This window comes from Pleurodeles waltl, chromosome 1_2 (genome assembly GCF_031143425.1).
Source record: "Pleurodeles waltl isolate 20211129_DDA chromosome 1_2, aPleWal1.hap1.20221129, whole genome shotgun sequence".
NCBI lineage: Eukaryota > Metazoa > Chordata > Amphibia > Caudata > Salamandridae > Pleurodeles > Pleurodeles waltl.
The window spans coordinates 982493708-982512083 of record NC_090437.1 but is presented as its reverse complement, the minus strand read 5'-3'; the positions used below and the strand labels follow the sequence as shown (position 1 = coordinate 982512083).

At 45.1% G+C, this 18376-nt stretch overlaps 1 protein-coding gene across 12 annotated transcripts in view; it reads right to left on the bottom strand.

Annotated features, from left to right (window-relative positions):
- Positions 1–18376, bottom strand: part of FRYL (FRY like transcription coactivator) — a 1894812-nt gene that overhangs the window by 335231 nt on the left and 1541205 nt on the right. For all 12 annotated transcript variants that reach the window (XM_069201557.1, XM_069201569.1, XM_069201550.1 and 9 more), the window contains one exon: positions 17346–17507. In XM_069201557.1, coding sequence (XP_069057658.1) covers positions 17346–17507 — 162 coding nt within the window. The remainder of the gene's footprint in view (positions 1–17345; positions 17508–18376) is intronic.

Sequence of the window (18376 nt, the reverse complement as noted above, 5' to 3'; positions counted from 1 at the left end):
ACTTCTGCTCTTTGAACTTAAAGAAGTGATCATCATCTTTATGGGCATTAAGTCATTTCACCAGTTTCACACATGGAATCAATGGAACCCACAGATCGAACCATTGCGAAGGCCTATATGAACTGAGATGAGTGAAAGAGGGGACTACTCGTTCAAAAGCACTAACAGACATGGCTTTCCAGACGGTGCTGGGGACAGAACACCTGAGTGACTGAATGATGTAGTTGACTGACTGAGCGGGCACTTTCCATCCTCTCGAGAATAAGGCTCGTCACATACTCTTGGATCTCTGTTGCATGTTTACTGGACTTATTACCATTCAGAAAAAAAGCAACTCTTCCAAGATTATGTACAAGGTATCTGGGAGAGGGTGGCTGGGGAGGGAAATAAAGACTCTGAGGGTGCCGCCCTCCACAGATAGTGTTCATGTCTGACCTTTCTACCGATTTCTCCACTTCTAGAATGATTAACTTAAGGTGGGTTGGTGGAAACAACTGAGATGTTTCTCACTTCAATGTCAAATTGCCATATATAGGGACACCCCTGCGTGCTGACACTCCATGCCTGCAGATGTGGATGAAACGAGAAATTGTAAACATGACAGTGTGAAAAACCTAATTTGGCACCTCTTGTGAACCATAGAAGTAAATTCCACAGTATAGATAGGAGAGCGGCTATTGAAGAATGTGACATTAGATGAAGTATCTACCAAAAACAGCATCACTGAAGTTAAGTAACTTTTTGTTTTGTTGGATAATTTTAACTGTAGATTCCATTCGTACTGACTAAATATCAAAGTAATACCTCCCCAAATGTTGAGGGAGTGAGGAGTGCACTTAAAGTATAAAGTTTTGCAGGACTGAGAAGGTGAAATTGCCATCCCTGTGAGCTGGAATATTGAGACAGTAATGCCTGACAAAGGCAGCAGCCTAGCAGATGTCCAGCACCTAAACACTCCTTGTCAATGTAAAAGTGGCAGACTTGCCTCTTGGCAAAGGACTAGCAGACATTTTTATACACAGGACAAAACATCTGAACAATGTATGTTTTGAAACCATCTTTCCTTTATTAGCACCAGTAAATAGACCAAATAAATAGTCTTTCACTCCAAACTCCTTAATCGGATCTATGTAAACAACAAGGGCCCTCTTTGGACCCAACAGATGAAGCCTCTCCTCCAAGGAATGTAGGAGAGAGAAACAAACACTGCCAAAGCCCGTAGGTCTAGGGTTGTCTGCCAAACACTAACCTTTGGCAGTACTTGTTTTGTACTGTTATTTGTAAAACTTTACTGCTGGAGAGCAGCCAAACCTGCTCCAATTAAAAAAAAAAAAAATACAAAAAACAAAACTGACTAAAAGCAAAAACATGTTTCTGGTCTCAAGGAACATACATGTGTGTGATAGTTTTTGTTACTGACTGGAAATACTTTGTGTGTTGGTGTGCTTCTTGTGAAAGAGCAGAATTACATCTCTCACAAGAGACCTCAGCCAATGCCTTAAGTGGAAGGACCCTTTGCCACACACTGGATGCTGTAGTGGGAGGAACAAACGTGAAGGACAGAGCAAGAGAACAATGAATGAATAGGTCTAGCTGAAAGCTTCTCTAAGAAAATTAGTTACTTACCTGTAACTGTAGTCCTCCAGTATTGGAATCTTTCATAGATTCACATGCTTGAATCATTCCCAGTCGTCGAGATGGGAGTCCCTGGTACAAATCGCACAAGTAGTGTTGAAATATATTAACAAAAGGGCCCTAGGCCTCTTCAATTTAACAGTCTATCAGAGTCACTTTGAGGAAAAGGACTAAACCTGAGCATCCACCAATCAGACAACACCACCCTCTAGAATCCTCCTGAGAGAAGCTCCAGCACCTCAGATTTTCCAAGCACAAGTGCATTAAAGAGAGGGAAAAGAGAGAGGAGGGTGAAAGTGAGCTTCTCCGGGGACGTGGGTGGGTCGCATGTGAACCTATAAAAGATTCCAATACTGGAGAATGAAAATGTCACTTACCCAGTGTACATCTGTTCGTGGCATCAGTCGCTGAGATTCACATGGTATGCATGAGCTCGCCATCTGGTGTTGGGTCGGAGTGTTACAAGTTGTTTTTCTTCGAAGAAGTGTTTTCGAGTCACGGGGCCGAGTGACTCCACCTTCTGTGCTCATTGCGCATGGGCGTCGACTCCATCTTCGATTGTTTTCCCCGCAGAGGGTGAGGTAGGAGTTGTACTATAGTAATAGTGCCCGCGCAATGAAAAATGTAAGTATGTACCTATTAAAGGATTAAGTAATATATATACAAATGTACAAAATTGAAGGTAACTTCTGAACTGCTACAGGCTTCCGGGGAGGTGGGTGGGTCCATGTGAATCTCAGCGACTGATGCCACGAACAGATGTACACTGGGTAAGTGACATTTTCAGTTCGATGGCATCTGTCGCTGTAGATACACATGGTATGCATAGACTAGTAAGCAGTTAGTTCCCCATAAGCGGTGGTTTAGCCTGTAGGAGTAGAAGTTGTCTGAAATAGAGTTCTTAATACAGCTTGACCTACTGTAGCTTGTTGTGCGGATAGCACATCTATACAGTAGTGTTTGGTGAATGTGTGAGGCGTAGACCAAGTGGCTGCCTTACATATTTCTTGCATTGGGATGTTTCCTAAAAAGGCCATTGAAGCACCTTTTTTCCTTGTTGAATGTGCCCTGGGAGTAATGGGCAGTTGTCTTTTTGCTTTAAGGTAGCAGATTTGGATGCATTTAACTATCCATCTGGCTATACCTTGTTTTGATATTGGGTTACCTGCATGAGGTTTTTGGAATGCAATAAATAGCTGTTTAGTTTTTCTGATGTTCTTCGTTCTGTCAATGTAGTACATTAATGCTCTTTTGACATCTAATGTATGTAGTGCTCTTTCAGCCACAGAATCTGGCTGTGGGAAGAATACTGGTAGTTCTACCGTTTGATTTAGATGGAATGGAGAAATAACTTTTGGTAAAAATTTTGGATTAGGTCGTAGGACGACCTTATTTTTATGTATTTGTATAAAAGGCTCTTGTGTTGTGAACGCTTGAATTTCACTTACTCTTCTTAGAGATGTAATGGCGATGAGAAAGGCAACTTTCCAGGTGAGGAATTGTATTCCGCAAGAGTGCATGGGTTCGAAAGGTGGGCCCATGAGTCTTGTTAGAACCACGTTTAGGTTCCATGAAGGAACAGGTGGTGTTCTTGGTGGTATAATTCTTTTAAGCCCTTCTATGAATGCTTTGATAACTGGTATCCTATACAAGGAAGTTGAATATGTAGTTTGCAGGTATGCAGATATGGCTGCAAGGTGTATTTTAATAGAAGAGAAGGCTAGCTTTGCTTTTTGTAAATGGAGCAAGTAATTTACTATATGTTTTGGAGTTGCCTCTAGTGGTTGTATCTGATTATGATGGCAGTACCAAACAAATCTTTTCCACTTACTTGCGTAGCAGTGTCTAGTGGATGGCCTTCTGGCCTGCTTTATGACTTCCATACACTCTTGGCTAAGTTGTAAGTGTCCGAATTCTAGGATTTCAGGAGCCAGATTGCTAGATTCAGCGATGCTGGGTCCGGGTGTCTGATCTGTTGGTTGTGTTGCGTTAACAGATCTGGTTTGTTGGGCAGTTTGATGTGTGGTACTACAGACAGATCTAGCAGTGTTGTGTACCAGGGTTGTCTTGCCCACGTTGGTGCTATTAAAATGAGTTTGAGTTTGTTTTGACTCAATTTGTTTACTAGGTAAGGAAGGAGAGGGAGAGGAGGAAAAGCGTAAGCAAATATTCCTGACCAGTTCATCCATAGGGCATTGCCTTGGGATTGCTTGTGTGGGTATCTGGACGCGAAGTTTTGGCATTTTGCGTTCTCTTTTGTTGCAAATAAGTCTATTTGTGGTGTTCCCCAGAGTGTGAAGTAGGTGTTCAGAATTTGTGGGTGGATTTCCCATTCGTGGACTTGCTGGTGATCTCGAGAGAGATTGTCTGCCAGCTGATTCTGGATCCCCGGAATAAACTGTGCTATTAGACCAATTTGATGGTGGATTGCCCACTTCCATATTTTTTGAGCTAACAAGCTTAACTGCGTTGAATGTGTTCCTCCTTGTTTGTTTAGATAATACATCGTTGTCATGTTGTCTGTTTTGACAAGGATGTATTTGTGGGTTATGATTGGTTGGAAAGCTTTTAGTGCTTGAAAAACTGCTAATAATTCTAGATGATTTATATGCAGTTTTGTTTGATGTATGTTCCATTGTCCTCTTATGTTGTGTTGATTGAGATGTGCTCCCCACCCTGTCATGGAAGCATCTGTTGTTATTACGTACTGTGGCACTGGGTCTTGGAAAGGCCGCCCTCTGTTTAAATTTATACTGTTCCACCATAGAAGCGATAGGTAAGTTTGGCGGTCTAGCAACACCAGATCTAGAAGGTGACCCTGTGCTTGAGACCACTGTGAGGCTAGGCACTGTTGTAAGGGCCTCATGTGCAGTCTTGCGTTTGGGACAATGGCTATGCATGAGGACATCATGCCTAGGAGCTGTAGTATTGTTCTTGCTTGTATTGTTTGGTTTGGAGACATGTGTTGAATGACCCTGTTGAAATTGTGGATCCTTTGTGGAGTTGGCGTTGCTACTCCTTTTGTCGTGTCTATTATGGCTCCTAGATATTGCTGTACTTTGCTTGGCAGAATGTTTGATTTTGCAAAATTGACGGTGAACCCTAGATTGTAGAGGGTTTGTATGACTTGATTTGTGTGGTTTGAGCATTGTGTGAGCGAACTGGTTTTGATTAGCCAGTCGTCTAGATACGGGAACACATGTATTTGCTGCCTTCTGATGTGTGCAGCGACTACTGCTAGGCATTTTGTGAATACTCTTGGAGCGGTTGTTAAACCAAAAGGCAATACTTTGAATTGGTAATGTATTCCTTTGAATACAAACCTTAGATATTTCCTGTGTGATTGATGTATTGGTATATGGAAATATGCGTCCTTGAGGTCTAGGGTTGTCATGTAGTCGTGTTTTCTGAGCAATGGTAACACTTCTTGTAGTGTGACCATGTGAAAGTGGTCTGATTTGATGAATGTGTTTACTACCCTGAGGTCTAGAATTGGTCTCAGTGTTTCGTCCTTTTTTGGTATCAAGAAGTACAGTGAATAAACTCCTGTGTTTATTTGTGTGCTTGGTACTAATTCTATTGCATTTTTTTGCAGTAGTGCTTGAACTTCTATCTCTAGAAGCTGTGAATGGTATTTTGATAAATTTTGTGATTTTGGTGGTATGTCTGGAGGGAATTGCATGAATTCTATGCAATAACCATGTTGGATAATTGCTAGGACCCATGTGTCTGTAGTTATTTTGTCCCATGCTTCGTAATATTGATGTATCCTCCCCCCCACTGGTGTTGTGTGGGAGGGGTGAGTGACGTGTGAGTCACTGCTTGTTGGTAGTGGTTTTGGGGCTTTGAAATCTTCCTCTATTCCTAGGAAATTGCCCCCCTCTATACTGGCCCCGAAAACCTCCCCTGTACTGTCCCTGGTAGGTGGGCGGTGCGGACTGTGAGGTGCTAGCTTGTGTGGCCTGACCCCGAAACCCTCCTCTAAAAGGTGTTTTGCGGAAGGTGTTATAAGATCCTCTGCTCTGCGGGGAGTAGAGTGCGCCCATGGCCTTGGCAGTGTCAGTGTCCTTCTTGAGCTTTTCTATGGCTGTGTCGACCTCCGGACCGAACAGAAGTTTCTCGTTTACTGGCATGTTAAGCACTGCCTGCTGAATTTCTGGCTTGAATCCAGACGTTCTGAGCCATGCGTGCCTACGGATGGTAACCGACGTATTAATGGTTCTTGCGGCCGTGTCTGCTGCATCCATGGAGGAGCGTATTTGATTGTTGGAAATGTTTTGACCCTCCTCAACAACCTGTTTTGCTCTTTTTTGCAGATCTTTTGGGAGATGTTCAATGAGATGCTGCATCTCATCCCAGTGGGCTCTGTCGTATCGCGCTAGCAGCGCTTGTGAATTTGCGATGCGCCACTGGTTTGCTGCTTGGACAGCAACCCTCTTCCCGGCTGCATCGAACTTCCTACTTTCTTTATCTGGGGGAGGTGCATCCCCAGAAGTGTGTGAGTTTGCCCGTTTTCTGGCAGCCCCTACCACCACAGAGTCTGGTGGCAGCTGAGAGGTGATGAATACGGGGTCCGTAGGAGGCGCCTTATACTTTTTGTCCACCCTAGGCGTCACTGCCCTACTTTTAACTGGCTCCTTGAAAATGTCCTTTGCATGGCGTAGCATGCCTGGGAGCATCGGCAGGCTTTGGTAGGAGCTGTGGGTTGAGGAGAGGGTGTTAAATAAAAAATCATCCTCTACTTGTTCCGAGTGTAGTTCCACATTATGGAATAGTGCTGCTCTAGCCACCACTTGTGAGTAGGCTGTGCTGTCTTCCGGTGGTGATGGCCTAGTTGGGTATGTGTCTGGGCTGTTATCAGACACTGGTGCGTCGTACAAGTCCCACGCATCCTGATCTTGGTCATCGTGGCTCATGGCGGTGTGAGCTGGCGAATGTGACGGGGTGTAAGTTGGCGAAGCCGGAGTTACAGGTGGAGGCGAGGGAGGAGGTGTTACCTTTTGTGCTGTTTGTTGCTGAGGAGTAAACTGAAGCGTTCTCTTTCGTTTGACAGGTGGAAGGGTACTGATCTTCCCAGTCCCCTGCTGAATAAAGATACGCTTTTGCGTGTGATCCACGTCAGTGGATTGCAGTTCTTGTTCAAATCTATGTTTCTTCATTTGAGAAGACATAGAATGCTCTTCAGTGTAGGAGCCAGAAACAGGGTCTGATGTCGCTTTTTTCGGCTCCGAAAACCCTGTCGATTGTTTTTTCGGCTCCGAGGTAACCTTCCTCTTTTTCTGTGCCGAAAATTCTGGGCCTCTATGGTCTTCGGCGCCACTGTCTCGGCGTCGATCCGTGTCGACACCGAACTCTCGGTGTCGATGCTTCTGTTTAGCACTCTCTCGGTCTCGAGGAGGCTGCGTGCCGGTGTCTCGACCGGAGTCGGACGATCTCGACACTGAATGGGCCTTTTTCGGTGCCGATTGTTGGTCACCGAGAATTTGGGTGGAGCCATGGCCGGTTGGCAGTGGCGTCCCCTGGGCCTTCTTTCCTTTTTTAAGGTTTGATCTCGACGTCTTACTCACAGTTCTTGTAGAGTGTAGCTCGTCGGAGTCTGAATCCTGGATGGAAAAGGATTCCTCCTGTTCCTCTTCTGTCTCGAACTGTCGACGCTCTTTTGGCGTGGACGCCATCTGCAGTCTTCTCGCTCGACGGTCGCGCAGAGTTTTTCGGGACCGGAACGCCCGACAGGCCTCACAGGATTCTTCGCTGTGCTCGGGTGACAGGCACAGATTACAGACCGAGTGTAGGTCCGTATAAGGATATTTGTTGTGGCATTCGGGGCAGAATCGAAACGGGGTCCGTTCCATCGGCGTTGTCCTCCACGCGGTCGGGCCGACTAGGCCCCGACGGGGTGCCGAAATCTACCCCGAAGGGCACCGAAGCGCTTCGATGTTCAACGTGTCGTCGTATGTGTCTATCTCTAACCGGATCGCAACGATACCGTCGAAAATCTTCCGTCTTCAGCTATCTTTCCGTTCCGAAACTCGGAGCGACAGGAACACGTCCGAACCCGATGGCGGAAAGAAAACAATCGAAGATGGAGTCGACGCCCATGCGCAATGAGCACAGAAGGTGGAGTCACTCGGCCCCGTGACTCGAAAACACTTCTTCGAAGAAAAACAACTTGTAACACTCCGACCCAACACCAGATGGCGAGCTCATGCATACCATGTGTATCTACAGCGACAGATGCCATCGAACCTACAGTTACAGGTAAGTAACTAATTTTCTTACTCCAGTACTGGATTTTTCATAGATTCACATGCTTGAATCAGAGTAGTGAGCAGTACTTATGCACATTGTACCATTGTAACCACGTATGTCACAAAACACCTGAATATATAAATATATATATATCAAGGAATAATTCAAACAAAATACTGTATGTCAATCCCATCTTTACTTCTGTTCACTTTTTTCTATTTCCTCATTTTTTCTTCTTTTTTTTTTTTTTTTTTTTTTAAACATGAGAAGCCTTGAATCTGTAGCCGAACATAAGAGACATAAACAATGTGCATACCTGATCTAGGATGGAGGGATGACAGAGATGGCTCACCTTCACCTGAAGAGGTTCCTGAGGACTGCTTGGCCCACTGCTACCTCTCCTTGCGATAGTAATTCCAAGCAGTAATGTCTTGTAAATGTATGACAGCTCTTCCATGTTGCTGCTCTGCAAATGTCTTGCAGGGAAACCCCCACAAACAGCGCTGCTGAGGAAGAAACTCCCCTCGTAGAATGAGCACGTACTGATGAATGCAGAAGTTTACCCGCTGCTTGATGACAGAATCGAACGGCTGAGGCGATCCATCTGGATATACTCTGCTTGGAGAGTGGTTGGCCTTATCTGGGTGCACTGTAGGCTACGAACAATTGATTAGAGCAGCAAAAGGACTTAGTTCTGTCCAAGTAGAATTGAACACATCTCTTAACGTCTAAGGAGTGTAATGCTCTTTCCGCAGGAGTAGAAGGATGTGGAAAAAAGGTTTTGAAAACTAAGGGCTCGTTGATGTGGAAGTCCGAAGGGGCCTTCGGGATGAAATGCAGGTTTGTGCGCAGCAGTAGTCTGTCTTGTTTAATCTATAAGAACGGCTTTTGTAAGGAGAGGGCCTGTACCTCACTGACACGTCTGGCTGATGTGAGAGCGACCAGTAAAGCAACCTTCCAAGTCAGGAATTTCAGAGAGGCTTGATGAATCGCCTCAAACGGGTGCATCAACTGTGCTAAAACAATATTCAGGTTCCACGAGTTAGGAGGAGGTCTGAATGGGGGAAAGACCCTGAAAAGTCCTTTAAAAAAACGTTTGATTAAACGAGAGGAGTACAGCGAGGGTGAGACTCTGAGTGCCTGTATGATGCTATTGCCGCCAGATGTACCTTTATGAAGGAATGTGCCAGGCCTGCTTGCGCTAAGTGCAATAAATACAGCAATATTTGTTCTGGCGGTGAGGATAGTGGATCAATTTGCCGCTGATGACATCAGAAACAAAATCATTTCCATTTGCAAGGGTAAGCCTTATTAGTGCTATCCCCTCTAGCTCTGGACAAAATGTCCCTACATTCCTGTGGGATATTCAGATGTGCAAACTCCCTGTGCCCAGGAGCCATGCTGACAATCGCATCGACTGAGGATCCGGGTGCGATATTTGTCCTTTGTTCATTGTTAGTAATTGTGGAGACGGTTTCAGTGGAATGTGAGGCTTCATTGATAGAAGAAGCTCCGCAAACTAGTGTTGGAGAGGCCAGAACGGAGCTATCAATATCAGAATGCATGGCTCTGCCTTCATCTTCGTGAGGACTCTTGGGATCAATGGAATTGGAGGAAAGGCGTAAGCAAAGATGTCTGACCAAACTACAGAAAACGTATTCCTCCAAGATCCCTTTTGGTGATGCCAGCTTGCGAAGTACTGGCATTTGGCGTTCCACTTGTTGGCAAACAGGTCTATTGTTGGCGTTCCCCACTGGGAAAAGATATAGTCCACTGTGGACTGGTCCAGCTCCCACTCGTGGCAGCTCGATCTTTGCCTGCTGAGCGAATCCGCTATCTTGTTCTCTATCCCCGGCAAATGCACAGCTGTGAGTGTGATGCCTTGCTGCGAGGCCCAATTCCAAATTCTTTGGCCTTCCTTGGAGAGGGTGAGAGATCTCATTCCTCCTTATTTGTTGAGGTAATGCATCGTAGTTGTGTCGTCTGTTGTTCTTACTATGTCTGATTCTACTATTTTTGGGAGAAAAGCCAGCAAAGCGAGATAAACTGCTCTGAGCTCTAGCAGATTGATGTGCATCTCTCTCAACTCTTGTGGCCACTTGCCACTTACTTGAAGATCCTGCAACACGGCTTCCCAGCCCTCCAGAGATGCGTCCGTAGTGATGGTCCACGTAGCTGGACGATGTAAAAAAGAAAGGCTGACGGACAGATGATGCTTTTGAGACCACCATGTCAGGGCTTTGGCTATTGCTGGGGTTATGTTTATTCGATCTTCAAAGCTTCCTGAATCCTGGAGCCATTGACGGTTGAGTTGTTCCTGTAGCGGTCACATTTTTAGTATGCATGATGACATCATTCCCAACAGGGATTTGAACAGGCGAACAGAAATGTAGCTTCTTCCCTGTATTGACTTTGCTAGTGTCAGTAACTTTTGTTGCCTCTCAACTGTGGGACACACCATGGTGGATTGCGTGTCCAGGTTTGCCCCCAAAAAGTTGATACTGCGTGCTGGCAGAGGTTTGGACTTCTCCCAGTTGAAGGTGAGTCCTAAACTGCTTAGTAAGGAAACGCACCTTCTTGTTGATCTGCGCGCACCTGCGTAGGTGCTTGATTTTATCAGCCAATCGTCGAGATATGGAAATATTTGGTGTTTCCTCCTCCTGAGGAAGGCTGCGATTGGCGCTAGGCATTTGGTGAATATCCTAGGAGCTGATTTTAGGCCAGAAGGGAGGACACGAAATTGAAAATGGCTTCCGACTACCATGAATCCCAGGTATTGTCTGTGGGTAGGGTGGTTGGGAATGTGGAAATATGCATCTTTAAGGTCTAGTGTAGACATGAAATCTCCCTGGTTCAGACGCAAGAGGACATCCTGCAGGCTTATCATGCAGAACGACTGCTTTTTTAAGTAGATGTTTAGTTCACGTAGGTCGAGGATCGGCCTCCAATCTTTCCACTTCTTGCGAATGAGAAAGAACGTGGAGTAAAACCCTCTTCCTCGCTGTGACCAAGGTACCTTCTCTATAGCTCCTTTGAGGAGCACCTTGTTGATCTCCCTCTTGAGTTGTTCTGGGTACCTTGAAGGAGTCCTGCAAGGAGGATTGGAGGGAGGCAGTTGGATAAACTCCAGAGTGTGGCCCTGTTTTACTAATTGGAGGACCCACTTGTCTGATGTGATGACTTGTCATTGCTTGAGGAACAGGGATATCCTTCCGCCTAGAACAAGAGGAGGAGAGTTGGGTGCAGCCGGCGCCTCGGATGTATCAGGCTTTACGAACAGAGTCTTTAGCAGGGCGAGTTGAGCATCCCCTATTGCCAGATCTACCATAAGCTGCTTGCGGTGGCTGCCTTTGTGGGTAATATTGACGGAACTGGTGAGATGAGGAAGGATAGGTTGAATATATATACTGCTGATATCCTTCTCTATATGAAGGCTGTCCACACCCTCTAGCTCAAAAGAAAGGCTTACGAAACTGGAGAGTCCCTAATGATCATGCCGTATCAGTGTCAGATTCGATAGATTGTAAAGCCTTGTCAATATGTTTACCAAATAATGCCTGGCCATCGAAAGGTAGGTCTAAAATCTTATTCTGTACCACAGGCCGGAATGATGTAGCCTTTAGCCAACCTTGTCTCCTAAGTACAGCCGCACCTGCGAGCTGTCAAAATGCTGTTGTGGCTATGTCCATTGCACAGTCTATGAGTTGCGCTGACCTTCTTGCAACGTCTTCTTTGCCTCTGATCTTCCGTCCTCCTGCAACTGATCAATATGCAGAGCGATGTCTGCCCATAGCTGTCTGTCGAACCTGGCTAACACTGCCAGTGAGTTAGCAGCTCTTATCACTAGGCTAGCCATAGAGGAGAACCTCTTCCCAATGTTGTCTAGCCGTCTACCTTCTTTGTCTGGAGGTGCAGAAATCGGAGCAGACGGATTCTTGGACTTCCTCTGTGCCGCCTGAGCCACCCCTGAGACTGGATGGGGATGACCAATTAGACATGCTGGGGCATCGTCTGGTGCCTTGTATTTTGTGTCCAAACGAGGCAGCACAGCTGTGACAGTAGCAGGATTGTGCATCACTTTTAGGCCTTCTTCCCAAAAGTATCTGACCAGCGGAATAGAGCGCACAGATTTTTGTTTTCTTTATGATTTTAAAGAGGTGTTTCAATCTGTCTGTTTTGATGGCATGGGCAAATCGAAACGCTTAGCTGCTCTTTCCAGGAGATTATGAAATCCTCCAATGTCCTCTGGAGGGGACTCCACCTTTGATTGGGAAGGAGAAGGAGGAGCAGGAATAATGTATTCATCCCATTTGGAATGAGTGTCAAGGAGCTCCCCTTCTTTGTGATCACCTTCCGACATGTCAGTGTCCTGAGGTAAGGTCATATTCGGCGTAGCCACATTTGTTAGAGGTAAAGAAGCCGGTCTCTGACGTGGAGTGGTAACCCCAGAGACGGGCGATGTAGGAGGTTGCTCCCCTTGAGGAGGAAAATGCCTGCTGTAATCCGCCAGCACTGCTTGGAGGTCAGATAGTAAAGAGGTTGGAATGTATGCCCCTTCTTGATACTGTTGGTCTCCTCCATAGAATTGAGGGTCATAGGTTTCATCAAATTAGTCTACGTCCTGATATTTGACGTTTAATTGAGATGGGCTCGTCGTCCGAGTCTTCATCTCCCTCTAACAAGTGCACTGGTATGAGAGAGGTCACCTTACTAGGTGAGGTGTGCTTTGGGGTAAGTCTTTCATTTGTTTTCTGATGTGTTTCCCTCGTCGACGATGTCGTTGATGGGGCAGACATAGTCTTCGTCGACGGTGGAGTCGATGACGAACGCATGGAGATTTTGATTGATGAGAGCCTTACCGAAGAGTCTACCGTCGACGATGGTAAAGCCGATATCGTCATAACCGCCGATGATGAGGTGTAGACGTTCGTCGACTATGAGGTAGTCGATGCCGCTCTCGTCGACTGTGGGGCACTCGTCGTCGACAATGTAGATTAAGGCCTTTTGAAAGGCACAAATGGAGGTACAGAGGATGACTTTTTATGCCTCTCAGAACTGCTGGCATAACCTCTCTCCCCTTTTCTGGAAGATTTTTGAGGTGAAGTAGATGGGCTGTGGTCCATGTAAGACCCTGAGGCAGTCTTTTTGTGGTCTTTTCTCGATTGTTGGGAGGGAGATCTTGTGTCTGATCTCGCCCTTTTTGATGACTTTTTAGATATTGAAGAGTCATCACTATCAGAGTCAGAGACTGGATTCTCTCTGTATTTAAGTTTGTGCAGCCAAATCAATAATCTGCCTTCTCTATCCTTAAGAGTCTTAGAGGAAAAGGTACGACAAACCTTACAGTCCTTGGCTGAGTGGTCTGGATAGAGGCAGTATATACAATCCTGATGAGGGTCTTCAGAATGTAGTCTCTTCTTACCACAAGTTTTGCAATTTCTGAATAAACCCTTCTTCTCTTTATCAGACATGTTGACGGTGTTATTCCAATCAGTTCAAATAAGTTTTCCCAGAGAAAAATATGTTGAAGCTAATCCAAATGGTGTGAAGAAAGAGCAGAGCTCTGAGGAGACTCCCTAGCACGATGTGCGGTAGAAAATCTGAGGTGCTGGAGCTTCTCTCAGGAGGATTCTAGAGGGTGGTGTCGTCTGATTGGTGGATGCTCAAGTTTGGTCCTTTTCCTAAAAATGACTCTGATAGACTGTTAAATTGAAGAGGCCTAGGGTCCTTTTGTTAATATATTTCAACACTACTTGTGTAATTTGTACCGGGGACTCCCATTTCGATGAAAGGGAATGATTCAAGCATGTGAATCTATGAAAGTTCCAATACTGGAGTAATTAGGGATGTTCTATATATAATTCCAGTAAAATCAAAACGTTTGGCTAATGCCAGACCTACGAAAAAGAAACTGTGATGGACCGACTCACATGGAGGAGCAAAATGACTTTCAGTAGAAAAGATGCCAGAGCACCAGCGTCTCAGTTAAGAAGGTGGAATATGGTGGCTATAATGACATTGCTTGCTGTTCACTGACAACATGCATAAGCACTAAAGATGAGGAAAACAGTCCTAATGGTCAGCAACCACAGAGAACAACTGTGACTAGGCTCAAGTGTGAACTTGAAGAACGTGAATATCAAGTCAAAGCCTAATAGTATCCAGATAAAAGATGCAGAAGTAAACATATGAGAGTTCTTTAAAACCCTCATCACAACTTTGAGTCACTGCCAGAGACTCAGCGATTGCTGGCAATATCCGCAACCCAATAATGCCTTGCTTACTAAGGTACAACATAACAGTTGTGTTGTTCATTTTGACTTGGTGAAAGGCCTTCAGGGCTAACTGAATGACATGAAGATCCAGAAGGCTGATATGGTGCCTTTGCTTCACTGGACAGCAAAGGACCCCCCCTATTTTCACTTCATCCAGGTGACCATGCCACCCCAGAGATGATGCATCTGTCAATACTGTATGCTCTGGTTCAGGTAGGAAGAACGGCCTGCGAAGGTCAGGCTATCCGCTGCCATCTGGACCTGAATGTCCTCTGCTGCTTCTTTCGACATGAGGGTCAGGCCATGAGGCAACCCCAAGACCTGAGCCCACTGTAATCTGAAGCTCTACATCAGGGACTGCATGTGCTCACAAGCATTGGGACTCAGGAGGATGCCCAATACCAGGAGGCCAAAATGTCTCAGAACTGTCCATGTCGAAACACAAGTGAGCCTGACCAACAAGTTAATTCACTTTTTTTTAACGCCTTATCTGGTAGAGACTCTAGCTGCAGATTTCTTTCCTTTGAATTTTCCCCAGGCGTCAGACTGGTTCTGGAATTTGTTTTTGAGCAATATGTGTGTGCGCCAGTAGATGGCATTGTTCAGTTTCACGGGCCATCGCCCAGGCCAGAATTGACATACGTGGTGCCTATATAGGCGCCACCCCAGAGCGCTGACAGTTTCTTTTGCAACTGTCCATGCCAGAAGCACAGATCCACGAATACCAGTGGTGTGGAAAACTAGGGCCCTGGAAGGGGAAAAACGTTGTCTCCAGAAATCTGTTCGCAGACCATGGAGGATGGGTGGGTAAGTAAGGAATCTGCAGCTAGATAAAGCCACACCACATAAGGCGTTACTGTAGGTAAGTGACTTGTTCATCTGAAAGACTTCTAGCTACCGATTCCTTACCTCTGAATACATACCGGAGCAATACCTCCCCGAGGTGGGTCTGCGAGACAGAGTTTAGTTTAAACTGTCCTGTAGGACCGAATGGGCTAAGTGCTGATCCCGACGGACCTGAATGTCCAGGAAATAGTTTTGGTAAACTTGTGCAGATATTCCCACGTTGCTGCCTGGCAGATGTCCAGGACTGGTGCTCCGTGCGCTAATGCAGTGGTTGCAGCTTTAGCTCTGGCAAAATGAATGTGCAAACCCTCAAGGTGTGGCTTTTTGGCTAATGCATAGCAGATCTTATTGCAGAGCATGATCTAACGGGAGATAGTCTTTCTGCATGACCTTTCCTTTCTGCGCTCTGACATATTCCACGAAGAGTTGGTCGTCCACCCGGAACTCTTTTGTTAGGTCAAGGTAGAACAACAATGCTCTTTTTGGGTCCAGACGGTGAAGAAGCTCCTCTTCCTTAGAGGGATGTGGCGTAGCATAAAAAGTAGGCGAGATGATCGATTTGTCTACAGGAAATGGACTGACTACTTTTGGCAGGAAAGAGGCCCTAGTATGCAAAACCAGCTTGCCTGGAAAGATGTTCAGATATGGCGTCTTTGATGTTAAGATCTGAAGCTCACTGACCCTCCGGGCTGATGTTATTGCCAAGAGGAAGACTGTCTTGATAGGAAGAAGCCTGAGGGGACAATTATGTAGAGACTCAAAGGGAGTGCACTTGAAAAAAGTGTGCACAAAATTAAGGTCCCACTAAGGCATGATAAAGAGGTGAACTCTAAAACATGTGTTGTAACCCTTTCAAAAATGTGTTAACAGGGGATCTGAAGAAGGACGGCTGATCAGGTAGCCGCAGAAAGGCTGAAATGGCAGAAAGACAGCCCTTGAGACTGCCTAGAGCAGAGCCCTGCTGTGTAAGAGACACAATAAAGAGAAGGACCTGATAGAGTAAAGATGTGTCTGGAAACCCCTTCTGTGGCCTCGAAAAACTGACTGGGGTTGGCAAGGGGCCATGGATACGCCCTAGCCCCATTATCCTCGAAGGTCTCCAGCTCTGAGTCTGCCTTGTCCCCAAAGAGAGAGATACCATCAAAGGGCATATTCATAAACAATCCTTGGACATCCCCTGAAAAGCCAGTTGTCCCCAGCCAGAAGTGACACACTAAGGCCACCCACGATGAAACCGCTCTGCCCTAGAAGTCAGTGATGTCCAGCCCATGTCAGGCCTCGAATGGGCAAGCTGAAGTTGAAGACCTTTTCCACTTCGTACTCTTCTTCTTGCGGTGTGATTGACCCAAGTGGCCAGATGACAAATATCTTGGACTCTGAGACCGATCCAGAGACCGTCCTCTTGACTGGGATTGAAACTGCGATGAATGAAAGGAACAGACATCAGTGTGCATGGGTGGTACTTATGTAGGGCTCCACTTTTAACTTCCACAGGGGAACTATGTCAGCATCGAGCCACATGCCACCTACCACCACACAAAAGAGTTCTATTCCAAAAGTTTCGACATCCAGTCCGAGTTCTGGGAAATTAGAAGTATCCGAAACTTGGTTTACCTCCGCTGACTTGTAAGGCATGTGAAAGATGAGAAGATAATTGTCCATTTATTTAGAATGCTTCATCTGGCCCCCACCCAGGGCATTAGAAAAGTCTACACCGAGGGCTTGAGTACACTGCACAAGAGGCTGTGTGGGATCAGGTGTATTTATGAGTACTCAGAGAGGAAGGAGATGTTGAAAGAAACTGTTTAAATAAATTAACAGGACAGTGGAGTGACTGTCTATGTAGTTTTGGGATGTACCACAGACCTTTCAAGACACATTCTATTGCATTAAAGTATTTTGATTATATTAAGGCAATCCTTTTTTCCACAGGTTACTTGTGAAGGCAAAACACGTGCCTGTTAATAAAAAAAAAGTTACGGTGTAGGCACTTTGACTATCAGAAGTAAATTAACAGAACTCACTACAGGCCACCATCAAACAGTTGACTGACAAACATGATCTCTAACATGTTTACAAAAATCAACTGAAAATACAGCTTGAACAAAAGGATGCTGACCCTGACACAGGTGTAGCAGTAACTGCTGGCCACTGCACTTCAGCATAATTGGGCAAGTGATAATTAAGTGAAACCAGCACATTAAAAAAGTTAAAACATTTCAAGAAATATTTGGTAGCAGTATAATATAACTAAAGGAAGATATGTAAGAGTTTACATTAACATGACACATTTTAACAGGTTGGTTTGCATGGGACTTACCAACAGTAATTTCTACTCACTTGTGAAAGCTGAGGTCTTTTCCAACTAACTGGTACAAGTGCATTGGAATTGGAACCGGAAGAAGTTGAAGATGTGCTTCGTGTGACTGCAATAACTTTGGGCTTCCCATTTCTGGCATTGGTGCTGTGCTGATCACCATATTTTTGTCCAATAATTGGTGTCTACAATAAAAATAATGCTTATTTACACTATGTCTTTCTGGTGTGTTCTACTACTGGTAGGAATATATAAGCAGTAAAAACATCTGCATACAAATATTTGCATTCAGTCAAATATGAAAAAGGATGTTTTTCTAACTGGCAGAACATAGACAAAAGTTAGACACATAGTGCTATTTATTAGCAGACAGCAAACTGTAAACTTTGGATAGTGAAGTACCTATGTTACATTAAGGGTGTTAGGCACTTTGCCTATATTAATGTAGTTGTACAAGGAGGTTGACAGCTTAGTTTGTTCCTTTTGCCTCAAGATGTTCACCTTCAATTCTGAGCTTTGACTCAGTTTTAAGGTGGCACAAATCTAAAGGAATTTGTCAGAATAGCAATAAAGATGTTCCTCATGTACACTGCTGGTCCATCTATGTTATTAAGGTGGGAGGGGGGAGCTGATCTACCCACCTCGTAGTCTGAAAGGAGTACAAAAAGCCACCTGGGACCCCTTACTTTGGGTCCAGTCTGGTACATTAACTAAATAGTTTTTGAGATGCAGGAGCTGCCCCGGGAACACTGCCTAATGTAGCCTATAAATTAAGTCCCTCCTTAGTTTATCCTTTTTAAAAATATAAATGGGAATGTTGGTGATCATTCCATGACTATGAACATAAGAATATCTACAAATTACATTGTGTATCCCCTGCCGTACACCCTTCGTTATTTTTGCCATTCATGATGGAATCTTTTCAAGTGCAAATAGAGTGAGAAAAAAGGAAGGTTCCATCCACTTTATCCCCAAGATATGTTTGGTTGCAATGCATAAGGAGCAAGGTCCTGGGACTTCCCTTTAGTTTTCCTGCACAAATCCTCCAAATATG